The sequence below is a fragment of the Sabethes cyaneus genome, chromosome 3 (assembly GCF_943734655.1).
Source record: "Sabethes cyaneus chromosome 3, idSabCyanKW18_F2, whole genome shotgun sequence".
Classification (NCBI taxonomy): Eukaryota; Metazoa; Arthropoda; class Insecta; order Diptera; family Culicidae; genus Sabethes; species Sabethes cyaneus.
In genome coordinates, this window is record NC_071355.1 from 80,718,842 (window position 1) to 80,739,063 (window position 20,222).

The 20,222-nt window shown below is 41.1% G+C and overlaps 1 protein-coding gene across 2 annotated transcripts; it reads left to right on the forward strand.

The window, feature by feature from the left end:
- The first annotated feature begins 6,059 nt into the window (after positions 1-6,059).
- LOC128744090 (glycogen [starch] synthase) lies at positions 6,060-18,799 on the forward strand. Of its 2 annotated transcripts, none has more exons than XM_053840864.1 (6): positions 6,060-6,347; positions 15,971-16,095; positions 16,150-16,526; positions 16,584-17,924; positions 17,983-18,121; positions 18,181-18,799. In XM_053840864.1, exons 2-6 carry the CDS (start codon positions 15,972-15,974, stop codon positions 18,285-18,287), a joined length of 2,088 nt encoding a protein of 695 aa, XP_053696839.1. In that variant the 5' UTR covers positions 6,060-6,347; position 15,971; the 3' UTR covers positions 18,288-18,799. The 2 variants fall into 2 exon arrangements, with proteins under 2 accessions (XP_053696839.1, XP_053696840.1); XM_053840865.1 differs by having other exon boundaries at positions 6,060-6,342.
- Positions 18,800-20,222: the final 1,423 nt, after the last annotated feature.

A 20,222-nucleotide genomic window follows, 5' to 3' on the forward strand; every position in this document is an offset into this window, starting at 1 on the left:
GCTTGGCTTCAATTTTGCAATATATCTGAATTAGAAAAAAATTACTGAATAGAGCATTAGATATGAAAACGAGAAATGGAACTATTTCTTAGCTAGCACTCCTTCAGATAATTATTTTTGCATGAAAATCATGTAATGTAATGTAATGTCATGAAAAGATAGTCATTAGCTTGATCGCATCGTTTTTACAATGTTAGAGGGTTAGGAAAACAAGATGAGGACGAAAAATAGTGCCAAAGCTGCGCCATAAACATGCTTGAGAATGGGAAATACGATTGATATGATTCCCAGTGCTTGTCTTTTTTTGATTTATTTATTAAAACATGATACATGACATAAGACATCTGTCCTTTAAAATATCACTAACGAAAACCAATCTTACAAAATTTCTACCGTGCAACGTGTGCTTCCTATTTTTCATATAACATTTCTAAGCTCTAGTATCTATTGATTGAAAAGAGCATCTATTGATGCGCAGAATTTGTTAGGAATTTGTACAAATTTATTTGGAAAAATCAACTCACTAGTAGTTTTGATTCTATACACCACTATACCTACATGCTTAAATAAACTGCTTTTCTTCGCTTTTTGCTTTTCTTGTACAATTGTGAGTAACAGCAAGTGAAGAAAATGACAATTGAAATCTGAAATCAAAGAAAAGAAAAAACGTTTCGATTGAATCCCACTATTTAATATTTATTTGCAACAGATACGTAGTTCACCTACGACGTGCTGGCTTCATCAGTGTCTTATTTCAAAGCGTATACGTATCTGTCGCGAACGAATATTAAATAGTGGAATTTAGTCGGTAAAAGTTTTTTCTTTTCTTTGATTTCAGAGTTCGTATTCCACTAAGAGGCTTCAAAAACTTCAGACAATTGACATGTTTCTAACTTTTCTTGAATTTCAATGCAAATTTAAAAATTGCAAATTGTCATCACATACACACTTACATACATACATACATACATACATACATACATACATACATACATACATACATACATACATACATACATACATACATACATACATACATACATACATACATACATACATACATACATACATACATACATACATACATACATACATACATACATACATACATACATACATACATACATACATACATACATACATACATACATACATACATACATACATACATACATACATCACACACATTGAATACAATCAACATTTGATTGATATGTTTTGATTTCACACGTTTTAACGGTTTTATATACGGTGCTCAAATGTTAAAGTTTGAATAACTTTTGAATGAACCGTCCGATTTTCAATAACTCGGTTTCGTTTGATAGATCTCAGCAGTAATTTTCAAATAATAATAAAATGTGTGATGTTTTTCAAATATGTTTCAAAAATATGTATTAAATACTATTTTTTCACATTTCTTTATGTAACTTTCAAACTACAAGTCCAATCGTCATGAAATTTGGAACTTAAGGGTTTGCAAGACTCCTCTTTCATATGCAATCAATTTTGTTCAAATCGGTTAAGGGATCTATGAGATAATGAAGTCCCATATTTTTCATATTTTTATACATAACTTTTGAACTAAAAGTCCGATCAGTATGAAATTCAATAGCGACCAATGGGACACCTAGACCTTTCATTTGACACTAAGAACATTAAAATCGGTCCAGCCATCTCCGAGAAAAGTGAGTGAGATTAAAAGCGCCACATACACACACACACATACATACACACACACACACACACACACACACACACACACACACACACACACACACACACACACACACACACACACACACACACACACACACACACACACACACACACACACACACACACACACACACACACACACACACACACACACACACACACACACACACACACACACACACACACACACACACACACACACACACACACACACACACACACACACACACACACACACACACACACACACACACACACACACACACACACACACACACACACACACACACACACACACACACACACACACACACACACACACACACACACACACACACACACACACACACACACACACACACACACACACACACACACACACACACACACACACACACACACACACACACACACACACACACACACACACACACACACACACACACACACACACACACACACACACACACACACACACACACACACACACACACACACACACACACACACACACACACACACACACACACACACACACACACACACACACACACACACACACACACACACACACACACACACACACACACACACACACACACACACAGAAAATGCTCAGTTTTCGAAACTGAGTCGAATGGTATATAACATTCGACCCGCAGGACCTTCTTTCCATTTCCGGTTTTCCAAGTGATTTCTATACCTTTATACTATATATTTATATAGTAGAAAGGCAAAAAGTAGTATATATGAGCAAAATTAGAACAATCTCACCAGCAATCCTTCGAATGAAATATAATTGAGTCATTTGAGTTTCCATCAGAGCGTTCAATATCCAATAATTAATTTAACTTTTCTTCTGACATCCACCTGCATTATTTAAACTTGTTACGACCAAAGTTTGCATTTTATAGTAGGAGATGAAATAAAACAAAACAAATAATTAAAATAACATATTAGGCAAACCTGCTAACAAGGCCGTGTGTCTCAGTCGTCTGCCGAAAATCTCAGTTTGGAAACCAGGTGGCCGTAAACCACACAGCATCGCACCTCCTAGCTTAGCTATTCAATAGAGTATTACCGGGTATGGCCGCGTGGAGGCGCTAGGTAAGAGCTTGGTAGTGCGAGAGCTATGTTTATCGCTTTCTCGTTTGCCTTCTCCATTTCATACAGCTGTACAAATTTGTGCTGAAAATCGTGTGTTTGTCAGTTACTAACATTATAAACGATGGCCAATTTCCTTACTGTCTCAGAAGTCGCCAGTCGCTTTTGATCTGGTGGAGCCATCTTGCACGTTGGGCCCCTCTGTTTCTCGTATCGGTGGGATACTTGAAGAGAATCGCCCCCCCCCCTCCTTCACCTCACCTTTCTGCTTTTCCCTTCCATTTCTACAAAAAAAAATATTTTCCCCTACCGTCGCTTCACCAATTGTAGAACCACCGTTTCAAAAAATATTAATTAAAATAATGTTGATTTCGGTTGAAAAATAACTCGATTATAATATATTGCTTAAGACAGGCTGACCAGACGTCCCGGATTTGTATGGCTTGCCCCGGATTACTAAGTGTCTCAAAAAATGTCCCGCGTTGATTAATTTTTTGATCGAAAAAGTTTCTGAAGATGAAACATACGAAATTATGTTACATTTATTGCATGAAAAACCCCGAGTTTTTGCTGAAATCGGCTTATTCATCATCGAGTCAGACACAGTGTTGAAAAATTCATAGCAGCAAAAAACTCAATGAGATTTCAAGCACAAGAAATTTCAACTTTGATCAGAAGCGCCGAACTCACTTATGAATTTCTCTCGCTATTATATGCGATGTCTCTGTTGCTATGCGATGTGAACCAAATTCAGTTGTGAGCATTTTGCTTACTTCTTCCACAACTGGGGCTGGCATTTCATACAACGAACCAGAGAGCGAAAGAGAATTAACCACCAGAGAAAACATCAGCTGCGAAAAAAGCTAACACACATTCATGAATGAAGATGGCAAGCAAATTGGCAGAATTTACATTTTTCCTTCGCGGGAATCGACATTTTCTTAACTAGAAAGTAAAAACCCTAATAAAAATTAGATAAACATGTAGTTTAAATGTATGTTTCAGTTTAACTTTACGATTTATTTAAAGATTCATTCTCTTACGCTCAGTCACAGTTACGTATCGCATGAGAGAATACCTATGCCGTTCAACAACGAATATATATGTATAGGTGTATTGACATGATTCACAGTTAACTTTGATTTTTGATGAGTTTTGAGATTTCGAGTTTTTAACATCACTGGTCAGACACATGCAACACGTTTCGGCACCACCCGGCCGCACGGCCCACGTTACCGGATTCTGGCCTTTATTTGATGTTTGAGGCTTTTGTTCGGATCCACTTGCTCGGTAACACTTGTAGCCATTCCGAGACGGATTCACCGTACAATACAGCGGTCAGTATTCAGTTTTTTCGCCAAAGCACAAGCCGTGATGCTGAGATCAGCCTTGACTTTCCGAATGACCCTCAACCGCAGTTGACGATCAAGAGTTCAACTCCAACGGCTGGCCTGCGCCTTGCGGATAGCCCTGAGAATTTCCTTGCACCCCTCAATTACTCATACCACAGCTCTTTTAGGATAATCCGTCAGTACCGCCAGCTCCCGAGCCGACGCCGATGGATTCTGCAGATGACCTCACATAATTACTTTCATTTCTCCTCCTACATAATGTATATCTCGAAACCATGTTACCTTAAAATTGCGAAAAAAGTATACCGACCATAGTTGTTTACAAATAACACAACGCTACCAAAAGCTAGCATCCACGGCCACTGGGAGCACAGCTATCGCCAAAATGTAGTGCCCAATTTCTAAATGATCCCATCTTCACTACCGAACCGATTTAGCAAATAAGTCATTCTATATGTCCCGCATTCATCCAATAAAAATCTGGTCACTTTAGCTTAAGATGACATAAACAACTGAAATTTTTGAAAAAAATGATCATACAGTATAATCAATATATATAGAATGCCAGTGTCGCTGGTGTTTCATGGATATTTTGGTGGCAAACATGTTGCTGGTTCGTGTCTTGGATACGGGAACTACATTGTCAAATTGCCCAATAGAAAATTTTCCTGCCGACGAAATACCCCAAAACGACCAAATCGGGTGATTTATCCTACGTGATTTACGGAAAAGCAGAAGGATTTTTTATTGGGTTGCCTTTTTAGTTTGACAATCAGATTCCCGTTTCGAATCGATCACTCACACATAAGCGCATACAGTGTAAATACATAATTTTCAAATGTGTGATGTTTACCTCGAGCACTGCAGCGACACTGGCATTCTATATATATTGATTCTACTGATCATACACACCAGTATTCCAGTGCCCCGCGGAACATGTTCGTAGTAGAGTAGGTAATAAAATGCCGCCAACTGGTCTAGACTTCCACTGCCCTCTATACAATTAACATGAAATGTGTTTATGCAACTTGAAACGGAACGAGAGGTTTTTGTCTCGACTAACGCTTGATATTCATACCGTTAACTGCTGAAATATTTCCGACTGGATCGACAATCTATTTATAACTCAGGCATCGTTCAAATACTACGTCCTGCATTTTATTTCAGTTTTCATACTCCGAAAATCGCTTAAATATATCACCCAGAGGTCAACAATATTCCATGAATTCATGTTTCAACTTATCTATGTTTCGTGAATTGTGTTCGTATTTTACAGATAAGGCATTTTTCATAACACGATAGTAGTTTGCATGTGGTAGTGAAACAGTATTATTTCATCTTTACTGTCTGCCGGCTTGTAGCCGAGCTAGCCGGTATATCCAACAACATCAATCCCGCCTTCTCCGGCTAACCAGCATAATGTTGGCTGCTCTTTGGAACCGGTGTTATGCTTTACAGCAGAGAACCACTCGCTCCGTTGCTGTTGCTATTGAATTTCTTGTTGGTTTTTCTCTGAGAAAGCCTGTCTTCGCGATTGTCCTCCACAGTGAAATTTACGAATGTCGTACCGGTTTGCTGTCGAAGCTTTAAGAGAGGCGCCTTCTTCCCGTCGATGCATTGTTATGATGGTGGAAGTGGATTACCGCCAGCGGTCACGTGGTTGATAGCAAATTATTTTACCTTTCATGATTTTCCATTTCGTATCTAACTAACTGAAAGTTGATATCTAACGATATTGCGTTCAACCGTCGAGAGTTGAATGCTCATCGGTAAATGGAGCATCTACGGTACCGGTACATTCGAAATCGATCCCCTTTAGGGCAGTACGCTGCATGCCAGAGCAGAAGAAATTGTCTCTCGCTGCTAGAGCTGTGGCAGTATTCAGTAAACTCTCGTCGCGGTTTGGCGTGGTGCTCGCACTCAGTACGGTCGACCGAAAATTTTTCAACTATTCCTCGAAGCTCTTGTGAAAGGTGTGCGGGTGTCAAGTGGAATTCAGCATTCTGACCAAGTGTATTTGATGTTGTTGGAAGCTTAACGCTGGAAATAGACACGTTAGAATTGGATCCGTGAGAAATTCGAGTGGCCAGACGGAAGACGGTGCGGTTTCTTGACCCTAGAAGTGCTTAATCCTCGCCATAGCACGAGCGCAGAGCCATCCTCTTCTTGAGTAAGGTTAGACATTGACCTTTATTTGACATTTAAACAAATCGCTGCCAAGTGTAAGTTGATATGGTAGCCAGTCCAGTTGGACACACTTAATATTGCTTTTGCCGAATCGAAATGGACCGAAGATGGGTGGGATTGCAAGAATTGGTCATGATAACTGTTATCATTTTCGGCTGGTGTTCGAAAATAACGCGGGGATTATGTGTCTTATACTGAGTTCAATAAACTAAACATACTCCATGGCACCAGTAATCGTGCGGTTCATTCGTACCTAGCTCGTACTACTTTTAAACCGTTTTAACCTGCGGAACCGGTAAAAGGGGGACAATAGTCATCCAATAGGATCAAAATCATTCTATCAAACCTCAATTAAATGACCCTCTTAGAAAACGTTGTTATGTTATTTGCCTTGCACCGTTACATAATCATCAAGAATAATTAGAGCTTCTAATAAAAAACTGTTTTTGATCGAATACAGCTCATTATCTGATAATCAGCTGCTACCGACGTTGTCACCATTGACGGTGTGTGTACGATCAACCGTAGCGAAAATAGTTTTTGTTTACAAACATTTTGCGCACATAAGATTGCAATTACCCACCCTGAAGTGTGGCGGAACACAGTAGCAATTGCAGCGTTGGTAACCAGCTGCCATTTGGCGCTGACCGGCCGCAGTCGATTGCGCCACATGCGTCCGGCAACTAACGGTTGATCATACCATACGTACCGCACTTGAAAGTCAAGGTCGTTCGGTGACCTTGGACTATTTTGTTCTTCAATCCTGTTGAAATCAGGGGAAAAGCGATGAAATGTTACGCAAATAACTTTTTACATTTTTATAAAATTGGTCATGCATAGAGACTATAATGTTCAAATTGTCTCGCACGAAGCGGTGAATTTAGTGACGGAAAGTTAATGACTATTACCTGATAAGCAATGTGTCACCAGATGTACATATCGTCCCCGTGACTTTGTGGTTTGCGATGTCGGTCGGCTTCCTCGCCCACATAGTGCTCTCGATTTTTGGCTTCCAAAATTTTTTCGACTAGGAGTTTTATCGATTATCATTGAGATATGATATAATGAATACCATGTCAAAACTCTCTCAACGCCTAAATTTGTTGTTTGATACTCACGAAATGGAAACTCGACTTTTCCAGGTGCAGCCAATATTTAACAACAGGTCAATTGAAATAATTATGAAATTATTAAATAATTTGGAAACTATTATTAGAGTTTCAGTACAATTAAATGTAATTTTCTTCTAACTTTCTCGCTGAAGTAAATCAACTGTCACTGACAATGAATATGAATCGTCAATGTCGACAAATTAGAATTAAAAGTTGTTACCTAAAACTGACAACGTTACGAACTTTTCAAAAACAGCCATCATTCAAGAGAATTTTGAAAAATCTTGTAGAAGATGCATACAGGATGCCTTAATTCTAAAATTAGGATTCATCATTTTATCAACTTAGGGACTGACTTTTTATGAAGCGTTTTATGAAATTTATTTTGCCATAATGTGGTTTTGGGTATAATGAACTAAACTTTTGACTTTTACAATTATAAAAATTTGTTACAATAGTTGAATTGTAGATTTTCATTCTGATTGGCCCATGGATGAATATTCTGCTACACACAAATAACATGATTCTACATGGGAACAGTAATTAAACGAATTATCCAAATATAAACAAAACGAGAATAGAAAAAAATGTTTTTACCATGTGTGGACTCATCACTTCGACTAGTACCGTTGATTTATTATGATGAAAATAAGTTAATCTGGGAAAAGTTTACAGATTACGGTGCGCCGGACACGTCGTAACCCAAGCAACAGTGTGAGTTTTATTGTACTCTTATGGCGGTCTTCATGACCAATTTTGGTCTTAAATTCCATCATAAGAATGTAATAAAACCCAAATTGTTACTTGGGAAGGATGCCGGACGACAGCGTAACGAAAACTGTTCTCTTCAGTAACCTCACCGGCTCCAGAAAATGAGTAGCTTAACGTGCTTAACGGTACCAGAAACAGAGAGGTTCGAATTGGTTGAAAATAATTTACGACTTCTGGGATGACTGGGAAATTAACGACGTGTGACCCAAGATCAAGCTGAATGGAGACGGCTACTTGAAACAGCACGAGCTATCTCAGCTCTATGCTACTGTTGACGACGACGGCTTATAAAAATATTTTTTTTCACTGGAGTCGATGCGTAGATTTTCCAATCGATTGCACTATAGCACGAAGCTGTCCAAAAGCCAAAAATCCAACTCCAAGTTTTTGCCGTTATTATATTTTTATCATTTTCGAAAATATGTAGTTTCGAAGGCCAAGCCGAACACTCGCTATTCTAGTATTTTCATCAAGATCGCACATACAACGGGTGCGGGATTGTCTTGAGTCGTCAGCCTCTATCAAGTTCTCTGCTGTATCTTGTCTTCATCCGGCATTCTTGCTACGTAATCAGGCCTTTGTAGCCTATTGTGCTTTAACCGCTTGACAACATCCATACTTTTATACAGTTGGTTCATGTACCTGACAGTACCGCCAAGTATTGATCGCATGATTTTACACTCGAATACACCAACAGCTCGTAGGCCGCTATCCTTCAGCGTTCGCGTAGAGTGTCACTGGAAGAATCAACGTCTTGTTGATAACGAGTTTTGTGCGAATTGCTGGACTATAGCTGGCTATGCAATCAGTAAAAGGCTTCGTTTGCAGTCGCTATCTGCCTTTACTTTTTCGGAATATTATGGTAACATGTCACTAGTGACCAAGGTAAACAAATTTTTTACCACTACAAATGTGTCTCCAGCTATGACTACCGTAGTCATATATAACATCCGTGGTCTACCACGCTTTCTGCCAGCCAATTCGAATAACAACTTCTAACACTATGCATTACAGTAGATTTGATAGTTCGTCACTTTGGTTCAAACCATCCAACGTCACAAGCGAAGCTGATGTCTCCTGACATCCCAGTAAGCCATTTGGTTTGTATATCTCAATTACAACTGAGATATACGAAATCATATCTGAACGAAAAAGTTATATTTCACGCCATGCGAAAATTTTGACAACTATTTGTAATTCTATTTTGCGTAGTTTTTATAACACGCAACTAAATACTCCTGAATATATGATTAAGATATAATCAAATATTGCAATCGTCTATACTGCTTTATAATTCACAGTCATGAATTGTATATGACACGCACGACTGCAAAACAACTTATTGTTCACTTCGGTTTGACATACTCTAATCATTATACAATTCCAATGTGAAATTGACATGAAAACGATTTAATGTGCACTTTCTATTACGATTTTGCGTTATCTGGGATGACACATATTGTAAAATCTTGTCCGCCATTACTAATTTTGTTTTGCTGTATCGTATGCTGCCTGCAAGTTTGTAGACAGATGCGACAGACCTGCAAGTTTTATTCTCAAAATTTGTCAAGTAACTGCCAAATGTGAATATTTGATCCATCGCGGAGCTTCCCGTTTGGAAAGCTCCGCAATGGATCAAATCCCGCCCCCCTTGTCAGCCACTCCATATAGATTTTCGTACATCAAGGAACACGTCTGAGCTTGATGAAGAAGCGTCGAAAAATTTAGGAGTTGTGATGGTATATACAAACATATACATATACAAACATACTTTGACTTTTATATATTGGGTAATTGCAATTGAATTTTTTATCATAAATAGTTTTTTTTATCCAAATATGAAATATGGAGACATCTTAAATATACTGCAATCAATATTTGCAATAATTGCAGAACTTTTCAAAGAAGCGGTTATTTGATCTCTGCCCTGTGGAAAAAATAGGTAAAGTAAATTGTCAATTATTGCACAGCTAAGCACAGGCAATTTGTTGATTTTGAACAAATGAAAGCAGTTTTTTTGGTAAAAACGTTTACCATGCCGATAGACTAATATAAAAATAATTCCCATAGTCATTTCGGTGGAATTCTTTAAAATAAACTGTATAAAGTACATCGGCAACAACCTAGTCGAGTCATCTAGCATATAGGACCCCTCTACTCCTGGTTCCGGTGAGGTTCTTGAAGAGAACGGATTTCACTGCACAGTCGTCCGGCATGCTGGCGACGTGGCCAGCCCATCGTAGTCTCCGAACTTTCGCCAGGTGTACAATGAAAATCTCTCCAAGTAGTGCCTGCAACTCGTGGTTTATACGCTTGCGCCACTCTCCGCTATCCGTTTATACTCTGCCAAAAGTAGTCCGCAACACCTTTCGTTCAAATAAGACAAGTGCACGTATGTTTTCCATAAGCAAAGTTACTGTCACAAGTCTGTAGGGGACTACCGGTTTGATTTGTACAACATCAGCTTTGTGCGACGGCGTATGCTCCTTGATCGAAGCGTCTTGCGAAGGGAAAACTAGACTCGATTTCCAGCTTGAATGCGTCGTTGAATCTCCTTACTCGTATTATTGTCGACGGTGATCAGAGATCCTGAATATACGAGTTCACCAACCACTTCCAGTACCGTCAATAGTCACTGGTCGTGGGAGGCAAACGTTGTTTTCTCTGAAGCCTCTTCCTACTATATATTTGGTTTTGGTTTTCAACGCATTGGTTTTCAACCCCAATCTCCTAGCCACCCCTTTTTAAGTTTAGTGTAGATTGCCTCCGCCGTCCCAAGGTTTCTAATAAGGATATCGAGGCCATCTGCGTAGGCGAGAAGTTAGTTACTTTTACTAAAGATCATTCCTCTGGTTTCGATGCCCGCTCGCCGGATCAAACCTTCAATAGTAATCTTAAATAACATACAGGATAGTCCATCCGCTTGCTGCAACCTTCTGCGCGATTCGAAATGACTCGAGAGTACCCCCGAAACGCTCACGTAACACATCACTCGTGGGACAGACTACATCTTCCAGTTGCTCCCCCCTTAGTTTCTCCTCCTCCCAAATCCTAGAAATTATCCAGTAAAGTACCGTTGCTAGCGGTTCTTGGCCATTTTTATAGAGTCCTGTCGGGAATCGGTCCTTTACGGTGGCTCTATTATTCTTTAGCTGACCGATTTCTCATCAAATCTCTTCGAGATCGGGAGCAGGCATGCTTTTATCGTCTGTAGGCACACCTAGGTTAACGTCCGTTGTTTTTCCTTTTGTTATATTGCCGTTGAGATGATCATCGAAAAATTGCTTCCACTTGTCGACCACCTCGCGCTCGTTTTGGGATTAGATCCCTTCCCTTGTCCCTGGTTTAGGTGTGTAGGTTAGGTATCTTTTTGTCAGGTTTAGGTAGTTTGGTTCACCTTCTCGTGAAACCTGCGCGTGTGGCGTGTCATTAGCCCGGAATAGTTGTTCCAGCTCCTCACGATCTCTGTCCTCCTTCAGGGGCTTTTTCCACCCTAGGATCGTGGTAAACTGATTCCGAGCTCGTCGTACTTGGCCAAACTCTGCCTCGTAAATATGCTTAGATAGTTTTTCTAAGCTCTTTTTACCTTTCCATCGCATGTTGGCATTCCTCGTCAAACCAATCATTTCGTGCGCTCAGTTGCGGCCTCATTGACGGCCGAGCGTATCACACTCCATCCGCTTTCGGAGACCGAAGCATCTAGGTCCACAGAGGAATGCAGAGCTTCATCCAGTACACGCGCGAAGTTTTCGGCAACTCGGGTTATTACCGAATGTTTAACCGAGGTGGGCGGCTTTGTTGCGAAGTATTAACGATCGATAGTTTTGAGCGCTATACTAGGTAATGGTCTGAATCGATATCCGCACCTTGTGGGGAGCGTACGTTGGTTATGTTCGAGAAAAACCAGCGAGTTGGTGGATTTGGTTCATGATTCGTTGGTCAAGTGATCTCCAAGTGGATTCTTTGTGGATATATTTGCGCGGAAAGTAATTGCTTCTTATCACCAAGCTTCGCGAAGCGGCAAAGTTGATGTATCGCTGACCGTTATGGTTGGTGTCGGTGTGCAAGCTATGAGGTCTGATCAACGGCTAATAAATTGCTTCCCTACCGACCTGAGCGTTCATATCCCAGATGACGACCCTCCCCTGCGAGCAGCTGTCGTATGTTGCCTCCAGCTGCGCAAAGAACGCTTTCTTGTCGTCGTCAGGTCTACCTTCGACCATGCACGTTTATGATGGTGCAGTAGAAGAAACGGTCATTTATCCTCAACGTGCACATCCTCTCGTTGATCCTTTTCCAGTCCATTACGCGATCCTGCATTTTGCCCATCACTACGAAGCCCGTCCGCAGCTCGTTGGTCGCTCCACCGCTCTGTAACAATTGGGCTTTGCCACGATGCCGAACTGTCGGGGTTCTAACTGATCGAGCAGCACCCTGTCGCTATCCACGAAACTTAGCGATCTGCAGTCCCAGGTATCATGTCTCCATTCCATGTCCTTATTTCGTCGCCTTTGGCCATGCCGGATGTTCTGAGTAGAATTTTCTTGAATCTCTTTGGTTTTAGTTTAGTGAGTTTAGATAGGTAGCCGTACCAGGGCTTACGCTACCGAGCCTCGTGATGGGGCTGTCATCTTACAGTGTCGACACAATACTGTGCCTCCTTCCCTGTCGGTATACGACCTTAGTTTCCACCGGGGTTGGTTACCCGATCTCCGCTAAGGTTACTCGTATTCCGGCTGGTACCACGTGGAGGTAAGGGTAGGAGTTGCTGGATAAGAGGCTAAGGACAACTATGGGGTCTGGTTTACGCCCCCTTGTCAACTTTTTCCCCCTCTTTTGCCACCCAGCCACTTATACAACTGCTATAGATTGGAATGTAAGAGAAACGCAACCCTTTTTACTTATATGGACCCTCATGCCAACCCCCAGTGCTGATTCCCTTATGTCAAGGAACATATGTACCACTCAGGTGTTGCGAAATTGCGACATACTCTCTTCTTCTTTCTTCAGCAGCATAGAGCCGGGGTGGCTCGTGCTGTTTCAAGCACTCGTCTCCATTCAACTCGGTCTTGGGCCAGCGTCACGGCTTCAAGTCCATAAAGAACTACCGGTCTAATAATGGTTTTGTACATTGTTAGCTTCGTGTGGCGGCGTATGCTTCCTGATCGTAGCGTTTTACGAAGGGCAAAGTAGGCCCGATTTCCCGCTTGGATGCGCCGCTGGATCTCCTTACTAGTGTGGTTGTCCGCGGTCATCAACGATCCCAAATACACGAACTCCTCTACCACTTCTAGTTCGTCGCCGTCAACGGTTACCGTCCGTGGGAGGCGCGCGTTTGTTTCCTTTGAGCCTCTTCCTTTCATGTATTTGGTCTGCGACGCATTTATTTTTAGCCCAATTCTCGTAGACTCCGCTTTCAGTCTGGCATAGATAGCCTCCGCCGTCGCAAAGTTCCTGGCAATGATATCGAAGTCATCTGCAAAGCCTAGAAGTTGGCTACCCTTGGTAAAAATCATGCCTCTCGTTTCGATGCCCGCTCGTCGGATCACCCCCTCAAGAGCGATGTTGAACAGCATGCAGGATAGACCGTCACCTTGTCTCAACCCTCTTCGCGTCTCGAAGGGACTCGAGAGTGTCCCAGAGATGCGTACGAAACACATCACTCGATCCAATGTAGCTCTGATCTGTCGCGTCAGTTTGTCCGGAAAACCGTATTCGTGCATTATCTGCCATAGCTTGTCTCGAACGACTGTATCGTATGCTGCTTTGAAATCAATAAAGATGTGATGCGTGGGCACGTTGTACTCCCGACATTTCTGCAAGATCTGTCGGATAGTAAAAATTTGGTCCGTAGTTGCGCGAGCCCCCATGAAACCCGCCTGATAATTCCCTACGAAACCTTGTGCTATCGGTGACAGTCCTCCCAAATCGTCGAAATAACCCAGTGTAGAGCCTTTGCTAGCGTTTCTCCACCATGTTTATAAAGCTCTGCCGGTAGGCGGTCCTTCCCAGCGGCTTTATTGGTCTTCAGCAGCCTGATTTCTCGTTTGGCTTCTTGGAGATCAGGTGCTAGTACATTACTATCTTCCATGGGCGCTCCTAGGTTAATTTCCGTTCCGCCTCCTTCTGCGACTTCGCCATTGAGGTGTTCATCGAAGAACTGCTTCCACCTGTCGACCACCTCGCGCTCGTTTGTAATTAGATTCCCTCCCTCGTCCCTACACATGTGACATACTCACATTCACTTTTACATATTTAGATTGCAAAGTCATGTTTAGTATTGTAAGTTTCCCATTCTTTTAAATGCGGTAAATTATAACCATCGCGAGTGCAAATTTCATTTATTTTATCAAGTAAACCAACAGCTTATGTGATAGTCAAACCAGTGATGATTTGAAACTGTCATAAAAGTATGCAGCTCGTTTTGTTACCAATGGAACAGACAATTTTGGGGACACTAACGAACTACTCATCAATTTTTGTACTAAAACATTCTGGTAGTAAATACTGAGCTTTCCGTTAGCTGTCGGTGCATTTAGATGCATATTACAACCAGTGAACAGAAACAATGCAATCAGTTAGAGTGTTGATGCACTTCTCAAACGCTAGATTGGCATTCGTAGATTGGAAGTCCCTTGGCACGCTTTTTACAAGTCATATTATTCCTAGTTTACAGAAAAAATAGCCTGCATTTTCATTAGAAAATATTTGCACTACGACGCTTGGTGTAAGAGTTATGAATGAAATAATCGATGAAAAAACAGGTTACCCAAAATATATTAATTATTGTTTTCGTCCCATTTATTGTGAGTTTCATTGAAAGTTATCCACCGCGCTGCTCAAAAATGAAATGCTCTTTCATGGTTGCTGGGTCGATTTTGATATTATTGGAAGAAATTAAACAGAAATCATAAAGTTTTAGTTACTTTTGGCCACGAAGTTACGCGAACAACATGTTTGTTTACAACATTCTGGCAGCAGTTCTAGCACGGTGTTTGCTTCAAGCGCGGTGTTTCCTTTAGACCGCGTTTAACTTTGGGCAAAGCTCCCAATACTACGTCCGAATACAAAACTCGGCCGCCGGTATCATAATTTTGGGAAATACCTAAACACCCGCACGTCAAAAAAATATAAAATATATCTACTTATTCTAGCAAATTTATTGTTTAACCACGGCTTGGAAATGATTTAATTCATTCAACTCAAGTACATATTCGTATTGTAATTTTGAAGCAAAATCGAAATTCATTAAATACAGAGGAGCACACCAACGTGGTAAGGGCTTACTTTCCCTATTTTTCATGAAACTATTCTATAATGTTTTTTGCATTTTATCGCATGATTTATTACCTTAGTTAAAAGTGAAAATTCTCTCTCAAGAAACACCAGATTTTATTTATATTCATCAGTTATCGAATGGACTTAGCTGTCCTAATTTTAAACCATAATGGAAAATTTATCTGCTCCCATCTCGTCGATCGCGATCTCTGCTAGCTGAACGCACGAATTCTCCATTTCGATATTTTGGTAAATCACTTGTTAAGCAGCTGTGGAAATGCATCCACATTGAGCGTGTCGCGCCAAAAACTCGTGTGCGGTGTCCGTTTCTAAAATTATTTTTACTTCTTTTACATTACCCCCGTCTGCCGTCTGCATACTTCAGCGGCGGCGTTGTAAACTTGACCTTCCTTTGATAGTTGCCTTTTGTTTTGACTTTTTTCTTTTCAGAATGAGTAGACGCTACTCGCGAGTGGAATCCAGCTCAGATCTTCTGGCGTATTTGGATCGTGGACATTCCGCCAATACCGAGAACCGGTGGACATTCGAGGTCGCATGGGAAGTAGCCAACAAAGGTCAGCTTAAAGTAATGGAATAATTCATTTAAACTGAAATTTCTCCATTTTTAGTTGGTGGAATTTACACTGTCATCCGATCGAAGGCATTCGTGTCGACGGAAGAACTTGGCGACCAGTACTGTCTGATCGGTCCGTACAATGACGCATCCGCTCGAACCGAAGTTGAAGCGTGCGAGTTTCCGACGAATGGACCGCTGTATGGAGCCGTCAATGCGATGCGGAATCACGGTTTTAAGGTGCACTGCGGTCGCTGGCTGGTGGACGGAAATCCGCAGATTATTCTGTTCGATATCGGTTCCGCCGCCTGGAAACTGGACTCCTACAAGCATGAACTATGGGAATCGTCCAACATCGGAATACCTCACTTGGATATCGAGACCAACGATGCTATTATTTTAGGTTACACTATCGCATCGTTCATTGAGGAGGTATTTAAAAGCAATTGAATCCATTTTATAAAAAATAATATAATTTTTATTTTTTAGTTCAAACGCTGTGCTGATAATTATTCACATGACAATGAATACGGACCGCCACGTATCGTGGCACACTTCCACGAATGGCAAGCCGGTGTTGGTCTGATAGCCTTGCGTACACGTCATGTTGATGTAGCGACCATGTTTACCACCCATGCTACGCTACTCGGCCGATATTTGTGTGCCGGTAACACTGACTTTTACAATAATCTGGCAAGCTTTCCAGTTGATGAGGAAGCCGGTAAACGACAAATCTATCACCGGTACTGTCTAGAACGTGCTGCGACCCACTTAAGTCACGTATTCACAACAGTGTCCGAGATCACCGGTTACGAGGCAGAGCATCTGCTGAAACGTAAACCAGACATCATTACACCGAACGGCTTGAACGTGAAAAAGTTTTCCGCTATTCATGAGTTCCAAAATCTTCACGCATTAGCAAAGGAAAAAATTAACGAATTCACTCGTGGTCATTTCTACGGTCACTTCAACTTCGATCTAGAAAAAACTCTGTACATGTTTATCGCCGGGCGGTACGAGTTCACCAACAAGGGGGCAGACATTTTCATTGAAGCTCTAGCGCGGCTGAACCATTCGCTGAAGTCTAGCCGACCGGACGTAACTGTAGTGGCATTTTTGATTTTTCCTGCCAAAACTAACAACTTTAATGTGGAATCATTGAGAGGTCATGCAGTGTGCAAACAACTACGCGATACTATCAACAGTGTTCAGCAGCAAATCGGTAAACGAATGTTCGAAACTTGCATGAAAGGTCATCTTCCCGATGGAAATGAAATATTAACCAAGGAGGATATGGTCAAAATTAAGCGCTGTCTGTATGCTTTGCAGCGTGACAGCAATCCTCCGGTGACCACTCACAACGTAGTGGATGACTGGAACGATCCCGTGCTGGAGGCGGTTCGCAGATGTCACCTCTTCAACACGAAATATGACCGCGTGAAGATAGTGTTCCATCCGGAGTTTTTGAATCAAACTAATCCACTGTTTGGTCTGGACTATGAAGAATTCGTTCGCGGTTGCCATTTGGGCGTGTTTCCATCTTACTACGAACCGTGGGGTTACACTCCGGCTGAATGTACCGTTATGGGCATCCCAAGCATCACTACCAACTTGTCCGGGTTCGGTTGCTTCATGCAAGAACATATCGCTGATCCGAAATCATACGGAATCTACATCGTTGATCGTCGCCACGTAAGTCTGGAGGAAAGTGTACAACAGTTGTCCCGATTTATGTATGAGTTCTGCAAACTGAACCGACGCCAGAGAATTATCCAGCGAAATCGCACTGAACGTCTGAGCGACTTGCTAGACTGGAAGAATTTAGGAATTGTAGGGAAACTGAGTATAAATATAGTGGACTTAATAATTTAAGAAAACTCTTTTTTAGTACTATCGTCAAGCCAGGATACAAGCGTTGAAAACTATGTATCCAGACTACGTCGATGAGTCGGAAACCTACCTCAAACGTGCAGCAGACTTCAACTACCCACGTCCAGTTAGCGCTCCACCAAGTCCGAGTTCGTCAAGTGAGTAGAAATATGTCTAACATTAGGAGGAATTCGTTTCCCATGGTACTTTTTTGCAGGACACACTACACCGGCACCGTCTCTGCACGGTTCTGATGACGAACAGGATTCTGTGAATTCCGAGGAGGAGTTGGAGGAACTAAAGAAAGCTAGCTTGCATGACTAAACGTTAGCTGCCAGCGAATTTGAAACATAATAGCAACAAAATTGACAACAGTAGCATTACATTAGATGACCCAAGCTTCGCATTTGAAGCTTTCTAGTTGAGCGGCAGGTGTGTCAAGTATAATAATTAGCCGTATCCGCACTGAAGGAAAAATTGAACACTAAAAGTCGAGCTCCTAATTGATATTAACACCCCTGCTGCCAATAGAGCCTTTGTTTAGCTTGCATCCCATTTTAGACCGAAATTTGGAAACTGAAGAAACCACAATCAAGTTGTGTTCCTAGGCTCACTGCATGGCAGCTCTTCGTTTTACAAAAACCGACGACACTTCTTTATCCAATGGTAACATTTCTTGCAGCTATTGTACAACTTTTGTGTTCAGTCATAAGAGTAATGTTAGATCGAGATTACAGAGTTTATCCTATATATTATTTAGTCGATACTAGAAGCCACTTAAAAGAAATGTTTTTATCCTTAGTAGCCCCTTATTTTATATAATCTTCAGATAATATAACCTGTTAAGAAATGCTGTTGCACCTATTGTTCTTCGAAATCTCTCATGTATCGACTAGGTAGTACTCTGCCAGACGTAATGGATTTTTCTATTTACTAATAAACCAACTGACTGTCTCGTGCTAAACCTCTAAGAAAAAATGCAATGGGCTACAGGTGTCGCTCTGGACATTACATAACCTTGGTACTGAGGATATTCTGCGTTTGGTATTGTGATAGTGGATCATCAGGAATTTACAATTCGCTTTAAGGAAAAAAAATGTGTTTGTATGCTTCACCCCTTCTTACTTCTTCGCTATCCAGAGCAGCGCGCTCAAACACTACGCTCGGCTCGGTTTAGATGTTTTGCATGCCATGGACTACGAATACCAAATAAGGATGCCACATTTGTAGATGATAATATTTACATGAGACTAAAAGATCAGCTTTCTAGCGTGAATCCGAGAATAATTACTTCAACGGATCACTGGATGATTGAGTTACCGAATCAAATTCTAACGTCATTAGACGGTACAAGTCTTGGGAATCGAATGCCGGAACAGAATAGTCTGGGTTTTGATCGCATTAATCACACTTTGCCAGCTCGTAAAATAGTGTGTCAAAGCATCCAGAGCATCTCTGGAGTTTGTATGGTAGGGCACGTACAGTGCGTCTTTGATACATGACCGCTGAGTCGACCAAAAACTGGAAGTACTGACAGTTGTTGATTTACGAACAAATATTATTGTGGAATACAGGTCGGACTCGATTATCCGGGTGAAAAAAATTATAATGTTAAACACATTTTGAACGTAAACACATTTCAAAAAACCTATTTGAAAAAAAAATCAGAGGGGTTGTGTTCAGGACACGACCGCATATATAGGTGACGCAGGACTACGTAAGACTCTTTGTAGTGATAGTGGCATGTATTTATGCTTGTAATAGGGTTTTGCAGAGTGCATATGTATTGGAGAGCTGTTGGACAGGCAAAAGTGACAGCTCCATATAAATTGTACGGGTTGGAAAGGGCGAGATTTTTTAAATAATTTCATTTCTTCATTTAAAACAGAAATTACTATTTGCGTTCTATGTATAGCAAGGTCCTATGACCTATGCGGCATGCTGCATCCGAAAGTCGTATTTTTGGGTCACCGATTCAATGCTAATTCACTGAAATATTAGTTGCTAAATGTGAACATATATATCGGCATACAATTCTTGGTTGATTTAAACATTAATTATTTCGAACGTATAAATAGTTTTAGAAAAAATGATCATTTTATCCAACGCGTTTTTGCTGCATCGAATAGGAAAAGATGCAATGTGCGCCTAACAGACGTCTTGCATGTGTGTGTAGCAAGCCCTATTATTCGATTCTTCATGTACGTGCATATATATACATGCTACATGCATTGTATGTAACATTTATCAAAGTAGTAA